At 36.0% G+C, this 12,404-nt stretch overlaps 1 protein-coding gene across 4 annotated transcripts in view; it reads right to left on the bottom strand.

Moving 5' to 3' along the window:
- LOC111862679 (ATP-binding cassette sub-family G member 1) overlaps positions 1–12,404 on the bottom strand; it is a 122,147-nt gene that overhangs the window by 9,812 nt on the left and 99,931 nt on the right. For all 4 annotated transcript variants that reach the window (XM_023848240.2, XM_023848239.2, XM_023848237.2 and 1 more), the window contains 4 exons: positions 11,564–11,709; positions 8,799–9,037; positions 7,540–7,644; positions 2,154–2,281 (listed from right to left, as the gene is read on the bottom strand). In XM_023848240.2, the coding sequence (XP_023704008.1) occupies positions 2,154–2,281; positions 7,540–7,644; positions 8,799–9,037; positions 11,564–11,709 (618 nt within the window). The remainder of the gene's footprint in view (positions 1–2,153; positions 2,282–7,539; positions 7,645–8,798; positions 9,038–11,563; positions 11,710–12,404) is intronic.

Raw genomic sequence — 12,404 nt, 5'->3', positions numbered from 1 at the left:
GAGGATACTGAAATATGGCACATGGAATGTTCATAGTAGCAATAGAAAGAAAAAAATGTAAAACTAGAAGAGTTCTTACATATTTCTTTAGTGGTCTGGGATAATATGAAAGAGTAAAAAGGAAGAATCTCTGTCACTGTAAACAAGAAATTGAGGGAGTATAGAACTAAGTGGGAATTAACAGATTAAATATTCTTGCTCACGAATATGGCGGCATATGGATACAAAATAATAATTTTAGGAATAGATGCTTCCAATGAAGATAAGAACACTTTAATAAAGAACAAATTTCATGAAAAATTAAATGAAGTTATTGTATGGGTGGGTGGAAAGAGAGAGTTGATAATAACTGTGAGAGATTTAAATGGAAGAACAGGGAGGAGAAATGATGACCTGGAAGAGGGGAACTTGAGCCAAAGAAAAGCGTGTGGTAATTGACAGAGACGAATCGCAGAATACTCCCAAAACTTGGACTTGGACTGAACTCTTTGAACATATGAATAAACATAAATATACATGGGTATAACAGAGGCAAAACCTGAAACTGATTATAGATCACGCAATAACAAACAAGGAGTCAAAAATTGAAATACAGAATGTTCAGGAATACAGGATAGCAATTTGTGGGAGAGATCAATCTGCAGTGAGAAAAACATTTGTTTGCCTTGCATTAGCAATATAAATAGAAGCTTTCATCTCTCTGGTCAGCTGACAACAAGGGACATGAAATATAACAATTTACAGCGAAAGTAAAATACATCTTTATGAACAAAGACTTGAAAATAGGTTTGAAAAAGAACATTTCCAAAACGTAAAGGAGAATTGTGATTATATAACAAAATGTATACATGAAACGGCTAGAGATGAACTGGAAGGAAAAGAAAATAATCAGAAACAGAGAAAGTCTGGATGAAGCTATGAGACAGAGATGAAAATACTGAGTACTCCAAAAGTCTGTTAACCTTTAAATGTCGGACTTTTGAAATAGTGGTAAGCTTGAGCTGGCCGGAGTTTATTTAAATGCCTGTTGCTACTTTGCATTTAAATGTCCGTTCCTGTTAGGGTGCTTAAACAACTTTAAGCATTGTGTTTAAAAATGCTGTATCTAACACAATTTTTATGATAAATGGATGGAATTAACTTTGTTTGTATCAGTAAAGAACATAGTGTTGCATATTATAACATAAGATTTGCAAATTTTTATACAAAGAGTTATACACTATTTTCAATTTTTTCTTTCAATTTTGATGCATACTGCAAAAATGGTTTCCTGTATCTTCACAGAGTCGTTCTGCATTATAAAATCAGTTCTGCTTGTAACAGTTGACATATTTTAGCAGTCCCTGATGTCATAAAACAGATGGAAGCAATAAAATCATTTGGCCTTCTGCTAGCACTGCTTACACTCTTCGGATTTTCGAATCTTTTGACTAAAGACAGAAGAATGAAAGCTTGGCTATTCAAGAAAAAGCTAGAGGGGTCGCTTCTTCAGTGCTAAGACCTTCCGTAGTAGCTGCAAGAGATAATTGCCCTTTCTAGGGTCCAGAATAGACAGTTGCATCGTGGCTGAGATACAGAGTGCGATCTGTTTTCTGTGCGTTCACAATGAAATACAATACTGCAGTTTCATTTCAGCCTATATACACATCAAACAGATAACAAAAAAAAAAGAAGGTATGTACATCGAATTTTACTATATATTTTAATGCATTAATCTGCAGAATCTGCAATAGAAGTACTGGCTCATGGATGAGTTCGGGCATAACTCATACGCATACCATTTGTTGTTCTTCTTCGTTTAGGTATCATTTTAATTCTTCTATTGTGATTTTACTCAAGTCTGTGTGGTAATTACTACGTCTAAAAATAAATATTTAGAACTATGCATGTGCTTCTAATAGTGGCCTGTGCACACACTTCCATTAGAAGAGTTTAAATGCCTGACTGGCCAAAATGGGGTACTTTGGCCATGATGACCTTATTCATCACTGGCCTGATCGGGGCACTTCGGACATTAAAGGTTAACCTAAATCATTCCAGCATGTTAGTGGGAATTTGAGATATAAAGTTCCTGACAGTTCTGTGCAACCTGAGAGCTGAACTAGGCACCTTCCAAATGAAACTCAGAAGTGTTCAGTAATGACATGACTCACCCTATCCCTGTACATCTGAAGTAGCATCCGACATGTTAATGTTCTGATCTGCTGCCAACATGAACTGCTGAAATCTAATTTATGATCATCTTCTGTGGGATCATTTGCCTCTATTTTACAGTGACTTGCTGGAAAATAAGAGAATGCTATTAGTCTTCAAAACACAGTCTTCTGGGGTGTAAAGCCCTGCAGTTTGGTAGATATCAACGTTTTTGAGTGACCTGCTACATACAACCTCAGGATCAGTCTTCTGCCCTGAACATAGAAGCAGCAGGTTCCTCCAAAATGGCTGATACCTATTTACCATAGTACAGAGTCACATCCTTGAATACATGCCACTGTAAGAATGTCTGATGAATCATATAATCTTGTGTAGCTGCCTAGGATTATAAGCATATTTAACTGTTGGATTAGATTCGGATTTGTTAATTGGTCTCGAAGCATGCAAGAATTGTGTGGGGTTTGGAGCCAGAAATCTGAACACAAGGCAATCTCCATCACCATATATAAGGTCCAGAGTGGTCCCGCTGCTCAGAGTAGGTCCTGTGGTTGATGGCTTGCTTCTATACATGGAAACGAATTAGTTACGATGACATGACTTCATTATTTTTAACCAATACGAATGCACACATTTGATATAAGGGTGAGGAATTCTGAATTCAGCCAGCTGGAAATGAGAAACCTGTGTTAGCATCTGACACCCCTTCTTGGAGGGCTAAAGCATCATATGTACAAGTCATCTCAGGGGATTTCTGTTGCAACTTCATAAATCAACTGATGCATTTGGTGATTCTAGAAATTTTTTTCCAACACATTACTATCTACATATGGGTTAAATTGAAGTGAGCTAGAAATTGACCACCATTACGCCCTATCATTTCTGTGACTTAAGTAATTAACATTAAAGAGTATAAATTGGTCAATTATAATAAAGGCACTTTCTTTTATCATCAAAGTGAATTTTGCCACATGGTGCATGACTGCCGTATTGTCCTGTTAACGGGACCTTCCACACAGTCAAAACTTTACCACTTGAGTTACCTAACCTAGCCAATCCCACAATAATCACAGCAATCTAGCAGAAAAGGTCAGCCCATCAATGTGTCCTATTCTAAACGGTTTCTGAGAAAATGCTGTTTTTCCGTACAGTTCTACAAAACTGTTGATAAGAAAGAGATATTATGTACTGTTTCTAATACCAGCATTTACTGTTCAAGTGACGAAGTTGGTACAGTTTACCTAGTATAATACATTTTCGAAAATTCCACTGTCAACACCAATGCACTTTGCAACTTGTGTCAGGACACGGATTGTTGTTCGTCTGTACAGTATACTGCACAGTGAAATAGCCCCATCTCGGAAACCGTTCGGAATAAGACACATATATATATATATATATATATATATATACACTTTTTTGCTTAGAATGATGGCCGATACTATGAGCTCCTAAAATACTGACCTTTCCTCCTGGAAGTTTCTGTACAGTGAGATGTTTTCCAAGTGTGCATTCATTACCAGCTATCTAGAAATTTCACTGCAGCAGGATCAGGGAATAAATAAAAGTTATATTAACACAACAGGATGCTTCTTAAAAAGCTGGCAGATGGTCAGGTTTGTCAAGAAACTTCTTAATTTCATGGAATCTGAAAGACTGATTATTACATAAGATTTGAAGTTCTCATGACATTAAAGGTTTATATTGTGTTCCTCTGTGTTGTAACATTGTGAAGTCTGGTAGGGGGGACGCTATATCTTGGAAGAATATGTTGCCTCCATCTTCAGGGTACCCAGAGGTGTACAATATACACATTCACTATCATCTTCAACAGATTTAACCACAGGACCTACCCTGAACCAGCCAATGCCATTCCACTCACTCATACCCTATGTCTATGTTCATGTTAATACAATAATATTCTCCGATGTATGGCTGTATATTGCAAGCTGCCCCTTCCCTTAAGATTCCCTTGATATGTTTTGTATATGTTTCTCATCTTTTCCAACACAAGCTACACGGCCTGTCCACTTCATACTCCTTCATCTAATCCACAGTCATGTCTTCACTGCCATTGCTTGGTTCCCCTTACTCTGAGTTTCCAAACTGTCCCCGGCCTCAGCTACCAGCTTCTAACAGCAACAACTCACAATGATTGAACCCCAGCAGTCCTGTAACTAACTTCAACTCCTAACTGGTCCTAACTATAATATGTCAGAACTGACCACGCATAGAAGGTCTCTTCCATTATTGCTGTATGCTCTCATTGCTGTGGAAACATACTTGTTTGTGGAGCTGTTACCTAGCAATCTCTGCTGTACAGCTGCTTATTTTGCAGTCACTGCATAGCACCATGTCTACATGCCACAATATAAATAAAATTCATGAGCCCAGACTACTTAACACTTATTTTATGTTAATTAACGTTTAAACGCCGGACTTTTGAAATGGCGGTAAGCTTGAGCTGGCCGGAGATTAAACAATTTTAAGCATTGTGTTTAAAAATGCTGTATCTAACACAATTTTTATGATAAATGGATGGAATTAACTTTGTTTGTATCAGTAAAGAACATAGTGTTGCATATTATAACATAAGATTTGCAAATTTTTATACAAAGAATTATACACTATTTTCAATTTTTTTCTTTCAATTTTGATGCATACTGCAAAAATGGTTTCCTGTATCTTCACAGAGTCGTTCTGCATTACAAAATCAGTTCTGCTTGTAACACTTGACAAATTTTAGCAGTCCCTGATGTCATAAAACAGATGGAAGCAATAAAATCGTCTGGTCTTCTGCTAGCACTGCTTACACTCTTCGGATTTTCGAATCTTTTGACTAAAGACAGAAGAATGAAAGCTTGGCTATTCAAGAAAAAGCTAGAGGGGTCGCTTCTTCAGTGCTAAGACCTTCCGTTGTAGCTGCAAGAGATTACTGCCCCTTCTATGGGTGTGAACAGACAGTTGCATTGTGGCTGAGATACAGAGTGCGATCTGTTTTCTGTGCGTTCATAGTGAAATCGAGTACTGCAATTTCATTTCAACCTATATACACATCAAGCAGATAACAACAAAAAGGGTATGGACATCTAATTTTACTACATATTTTTAACACATTAATCTGCAGAATCTGCAATAAAAGTACTGGCTTATGGATGAGTTTGGACATAACTCATACGTATACTCTTTTCTGTTGTTGTTCACTTAGGTATCATTTTAATTCCTCTATTATGGCTTTACTTTCACTTTCACTTTCACTTTTTATTTGGTCCATAGATCATTATTGACAAACATGCCACAGGATCTAGAACATGTCAAAGTTAATTATAAAAGAAAAAACAGTTCCTATACAGAGCTCTGTCAACAATAAAATAGGTACAATAAAATAAGAATAGCCAAAACATATAATGGATTTATCACATTTCTGCACAGTATGCTAAAATCAAGATATAAATATAATAGTATCAAAAATATAAACATTATGAATATAAAATCAAAATAAAATTATAAAGTATATTATTGTATTATATTAAAATATTCCTCTAGTGAATAAAAGGAATAAAGATACATAAATTCCCTCAATGCGCTTTTAAATTGTTTTATATCATTTGACAATAGTTTTATAGGAGCAGGCAGTCTATTAAAAACCTTAATCCCTGTATAATGTAAGCCTTTTTGGTACAGTGACAGATGAGACCGTGGGTAATGCATATCGAGACTGTTCCTAATGTCTCTATTATGCCTCTGGGAGTTTCTTTTAAAGTGTTCACTGTTATTAATCACAAATATCAAAAGTAAATATATATATTGTGATTGTAAAGGTAATATATTTAGTTTTTTAAAGTATTCTCTACATGATTTCCTATTTCCAATCCCTACCATAATTCTAATAATTCTCTTTTGGAGTTTAAATATTGTGTTACTATAATAACAGTTCCCCCAAAATATCAATCCATAGGTCATTATGGAATGGAAGTATGAGAAATATACTGACTTAAGCGATTCGAGGGACAGGAATGGCTTAATAGCTCTAACTGCAAAGCAGGCTGAGCTTAATTTAGGAATAATTGCATCTATATGGTTTTTCCAAGAAAAAGTGCTATCTAATGTCAATCCAAGAAACTTTACATTACTAGTATTTGCTATTTCTCTACTCTCATACATTACATGTAAGTCTACTAGGGAGCTTCTTTTGGTTACAAATTGCATATACTGTGTTTTATCCTCATTCAGGGATAACAAATTTGTAGTAAACCAGTTTTTCATATCTTGAAGAATTTTGTTAGCACAATTAGTAAAATCTGTTAGGTTGAGACTTTTCACAATTATACTAGTATCATCCGCATAAAGAACCATTTCAGCCTTATTATTACCTATCTTTGGTAAGTCATTCACATAAAGCAAGAAAAGCAATGGTCCAAGTATTGAACCCTGGGGGACACCGTGCTTTATTTCTCCCCAATTTGAACTTGCCTCAGGGGAATTATTATCTAGGACCACTTTTTGGTGTCTACCTTCCAAGTAAGATTTCATTAGTTTGAGGAATATTCCTCTTATTCCATAGAATTCTAACTTTGTTAATAGGATATCATGGTTAACGCAATCAAATGCCTTCTGCAGATCACAAAAAATGCCCCCAACCACTTTTTTTTCATTCATTGCCTTCATAATTTCATTTATCAATTTGTAAGATGCATTGTCTGTTGATGTGGTTGGTCTAAACCCAAATTGCTCATTTACTAAAATATTATTACCTTCAATATGTTGCAGGAGTCTTTGATAGATAATTTTTTCGAACACCTTTGAGAATGTGGTCAATAGAGAAATTGGCCTATAATTAGCTATATTTCTCTTGTCACCCTTTTACTCAAGTCTGTCTGGTAATTACTACGTTTAAAAATAAATATTTAGGAATATGCATGCTCTTCTACTAGCGGCGTGTGCGCGTGCTTTCACTAGCGGAGTTTAAATGCCTGACTGGCCAAATCAGGGTACTTTGGCCATGACGACCATACTTATGACTGGCCCGATCAGGGTACTACGGACGTTAAAAGTTATTATGCCACATACTCATCTGTAGAGTAAGGTGTATGTTGTAATACGAAGCATATCAGCTCATTTTAAATTGCAGCATTTCTTCCAGTTGTCTAATTTACTGAAACTTCTGTCATAAACACAATACTGCCACTGGATGCCTTAACTACTTACTGCATCTAGCAGTGGGGACATCACCTGCAACTGGCAATCACAGGTATCCCCAAACTATCTACAGTAAGAAGTAATATCTAGTCATTACATTTCTTCTGGATTTATCATCTTTTTAATTTTGGGGGGAAAGCCGCAATGAGGCATGGCTGAGTGAGAGGATTAAGAGAACTGTAAACTAACCTGAGCCTGTGTAGCGTTGTGACCAACAATAACAATGCCCATTATCCACCGCAGCAACCATTTTCTCTAAGAAGTCTCCATATTCACCACTCGATACTTCAATAACTATGACAGAATATATAAACGTTACAGTTTCACATCACATATTAATCTAAATCACATTTTAAGATTTATAGATCTGGCCCTAGAGATTTGACCACTCAAGATATGGCCAACTCATATACTATTATCATTGCTCTGCATTAATGAAGTGGTTCATTTCCAGCTATTTAACCAAGAGACGTTATCAGACACACAAAAACACATAAAATTTTAATGTCCACTAGTTTTTTACAGTCTCACTTGCAACATTAACATTCTATAAAATTTATTAAAAGACATTCATTTTAAAAGTCCATCACTACACGTTTTGACTCATATGGTCATCATCAGGTGTTAATATTATTGGGCAGGAAGCTGCTGTCTTTTACTTTGTTGCTTTTATTGTTAACACTTAAGTCCCCTCGATACGCACGAGTGTTTGAGGTGGCGGGTTGTGTTCCCTCCTGTTGTGTTGTGCTGTGTCTTGTTTTCAAATGCAGAAAAAGAAGCCATCAGTTTCCTCATCCAATAATTTTAACACCTGATGATGAATATATTGGTGGAAACATGTAGTGAAACACATTTGAAGAGAATATCTCTTAACAGATTTTGTAGAACACAGTGTTCCACTTGTAACTGTGAAAAACTAATTGAAAATAAGCGAAAAGTGCAACAGGATGCTACAATATAATATTAACTAAAATTTTACTGGATTTGAGGTCCCCACTGTGATGAGTATGACTTTCAGGATGTGATGGTGTGTAGTCCAGTAGAAGTTCATAGATGTTTCAGAAGAGTGTCCTGTCCTCATCTTCAGGGGTGAAGCATAGGCCCAAGCATGTGACAAGCAAGACTGTAGGCATCAAGTAGAGCTGTTGGTTGCTTGCTTGACTTACACTTCAATCCTGAAGATAGAGACAACATATTCCTCCAAAAAAAAAAGAGAGAGAGAGACAAACTTCTACCAGACTACATGTCAGAGGATGGTCATCTTCAAATCTTCTTCCCTGTCAACTGATAATTCAAGTCAAGCAATCTAAGCTGATGATTTCAGGTGAGTACTATATGACAGAGTATTTATAAGACCTATGTTTATTTAGTTTCCAGTCATTTCAAATTGCATTATTATAAACTAAAGATATATTCTAGGATATGCTTATACTGCTAAACTGCCTTACCGAAGTCAGCAGGATTGTAATGTGTTGGGCACTCAATTCCCACAGTATACAGGAATGGCACAATATCTGCTCCTGAACCCTGGAACACACACTGTCCTGCAGCCACTACATACACATGGTCAAACATTGCAAACAGTTTGGCACTGGGAGTGTGTACTGAGCAGATGACTGTTCGGCCACCTTGAGCCAACATCTTCAGCAGAGAGATGCACTGGGAACTTGACAGATCATCCAGTCCACTGTGAACAAGGAACAGAACCAGTGGCAAGAGTAACTCCTTCTGTCATTACTTTTGTAGTGTTAACCAAGTATCCGGAGATGTCACATGAGGCATATCACGCAACAATATACCTCACCTGAAACAGTCTGCAATTATCCCTAGCATTTTATTTTCACTTGTCACTCACAGGTGGCAGGAAAAGAGATTTTATGCACCATTTGAATTGAATTGAATTTAATTACATTCTATAAATCCTAAGCAGGTTAGTACCTTTGGATACAGAACAAGTCAAAATGTTACATACATAAGTACAGGCAATTTTAGCTTAAAAATTAATATAACTTAATTTTACATCATTCTCTATTTACATTGAAGTATTCATCTAAAGAGTAGAAGGAATGAGCATGTAGATAATTCTTTAACTCTGATTTAAACTTTTTAGTATCATTGCCCAAGTTTTTAATACTTTGTGGCAGATTGTTGAACACTTTTATGCCAGTAAAGTAGACTCCTTTTTGATATACTGATAAAGTTGATGAGGGTAGGTGGAAGTTATATTTTTGTCTAGTATTCATGTTATAGACATCAGAATTTAATTTGAATTTATCTTTGTTGTAAACAACAAATAGGAGAAGCGATAATATGTATTGCGATTGAAGCGGTAGAATTTTTAATTTCTTAAATAATTCTCTACATGAATCTCTACTTCTACATCCTGTAATGATTCTAATTATATTCTTTTGTATTTTAAAAATTATTACACTATGTGAAGAGTTCCCCCAAAATATTAATCCATAGTTCATAATAGAATGAAAGTAGGCATGGTAAACCATCTTCAATGTTTCCTGTGACATAAAAGGCTTAATTGATCTCATCGCATAGCAAGCTGCATTTAATTTAGGTATAATTTGTTCAATATGTATTTTCCAAGACAGTGTACTGTCTACATGTATTCCAAGGAATTTTGTATCAAGTACTTTACAGATTAATTTGTTGGCATAACTGATGTCCAGATCAATTTGGTGGTTGTTTTTAGTTGTGAATGATATGTAATGGGTTTTATCAAAATTTAATGAGAGTAAATTGGCTTCGAACCATCTGTTTAAGGCTTCAAATACAATATTTATGTCATTTTTAAAGTTGTCAAATTTAGAGTTCTTAAATATTTTGCCTGAGGACAATGTTTACTATCAGCATAAGTTTCTTTATGTTTCTTCTATTCTTTCATTTCCTGCACTAGCAGGTTATGAAATTGAAGTGGCATGGGCACGGCCACGGGCACTTACTTATTTTCGCCTGGTGATGTAATTCATAGCAGAAGAACAAGATTTGTAATAAATTTATACATTCTGTTCACTCACTAGTGGTTTATTTAAGAGTGCTGTCAGTAACTTACAGCACAACGCTAGATGACATGATGATGTGGCAGGAACTCATCATGGCACTATACTAGTATTCTCCTGGAAGGAGCAAGGAAATGAAAACCAGGGCTGATCCAAGAGAAGGACAGAGGCTGCCCATTACACCCTTACCAATTCTCCCATTCTCTCCTAGACCAACATAACTGGCCACTCAAAGGACCATGCTGGTTGTGCATGACAGCCAATGGGTACTGAAGGTTCATTCTGTCCTAAGGGCAAGACAACAGGAACTGACTTGTTGTCTTCCTTTCCTTCTTGTTTCCTATATAATCTGAAATTTCAGCAAGCTCTGCTCTGCTTGCCACTTGCTTTCCTCATTCTTGAACCCTGAACATGGAGGCGACGAGTTCCTCCGAAACGTTGACTGACTTGCAACACACTACACAGTATTAAGGGCACGCAGTAGCACAGTTGCCTAAAACACTATATTACAAGCAGGAAGGCCGTTGGTTCGATTCCCAATGAGTTAACTGGATACTATATTATATTTAAGCATCATATTACATTCCACACTTCTATATGTATAATATAAACTCCGTTGTAAATGCAACACTTTATTGTAGTTCTTGTCCCCTTTCTTTCACACTACATGTTTCAGCCGCAACCGGCCATCATTAGGCGTATTCTACTTCAAGTAGCTGTCACACTGCACTCAATATTAATATTTTTGTTATTGAAGAAAAGCAGTGGCACTCACACAGAGAGCCTGCACAAAATAATGTGTGAGTTGTGCTGAAAACAAGAGGTAGCCGCTGCAGCAAATATAAGCACAGAGCAGGTATCTCTGTGATTTTTTATTTTAAATTTAAATTTAAATTTTGAATATTAAAACTAAATTGAGAATTGGTAGAATTCTTGGTAGACCTGAACTTCTTCCCCATTGTCAATACTGCAGGGCTTGCTTGCTGTGCAGACCTTCAGAAAGATAATCCAGGGCCTTGACAATGGGGGTTATGTGGAAGCTCGGCAAGCTAAATTAAATCATTCAGCAGTTCCAAAAAAGCATTAACTCTAAACGTGTTTTCAAAATTAGGATGGACACTACTAACTGGTGTAATTATTGCTGCATATGTTACTGAACATTAATTAATATACATCACATAGAAGGCATGCAAGAAACTTACGTGGTTGGTTCATCCAAGAATATGACTGGAGGGTTGTTTATTAGTTCCAGAGCAATGGACAGGCGTTTCCTCTCACCACCCGACAACCGACTTGTTTTTGTGTTCTTTGCTTTCACAAGTAACAGCATTTCTATGATCTCATCCACCTGTGACATGAACAACAATTGCAGACATATTCTCTTGGATCAGTGTGTTCACATGTAGCTTATTAGGAGGCTCTACATGGATGACAACGTAAAATAAATAATTACAGTGTGTTGTACTTTGCAATGCTGTCTGTATAAAATATCACTTGCATTCAAAGCAGAATTAAAATCTTTCAGCTATGTACATATATAAAACATATTTTTGCCACTGAATCTCCTACTTAACCCATGTAAAAGTAGGTCACACAGTCAAAAAAACTAAAACCTCCTTCTGAAGATTGAATTAAATCTGTTACGCACTTCAGAAAGACCAATTAGAGTCATGGGTGTTCAGAATCATTTTTTAGGGTAAAGAGTGCAAGTAAAGTTTATCAAGTAAAAGAAATTGCAAAAGAAACTAATCTTTCAGACAATAATGTTAGTGAACCAATAGAAATCGGAAAAGGTAATTGCAGTTTACTAAATTCAGTGAATAATAAAGTACTAAGAATATTCCATCAGAATATAAGAGGACTGAGAAACAAAACAAATGAACTAATAAGCTCCATGAATTCAAATCTTCCACACATACTGTGCCTTACTGAACATCACATGAAACAGCTGGAATTAGAACATCTTCACTTAGAAAATTATAATTTAGGTGCTAGATACTGTAGGAAAACACTGGAGAAAGGAGGAGTGAGTATTTTTGTACA

This window comes from Cryptotermes secundus, unplaced genomic scaffold (assembly GCF_002891405.2).
Source record: "Cryptotermes secundus unplaced genomic scaffold, Csec_1.0 scaffold5, whole genome shotgun sequence".
Lineage (NCBI taxonomy): Eukaryota > Metazoa > Arthropoda > Insecta > Blattodea > Kalotermitidae > Cryptotermes > Cryptotermes secundus.
Note: the sequence above shows the minus strand (reverse complement) of the source record. Positions and strands in the feature narration are given on the sequence as shown.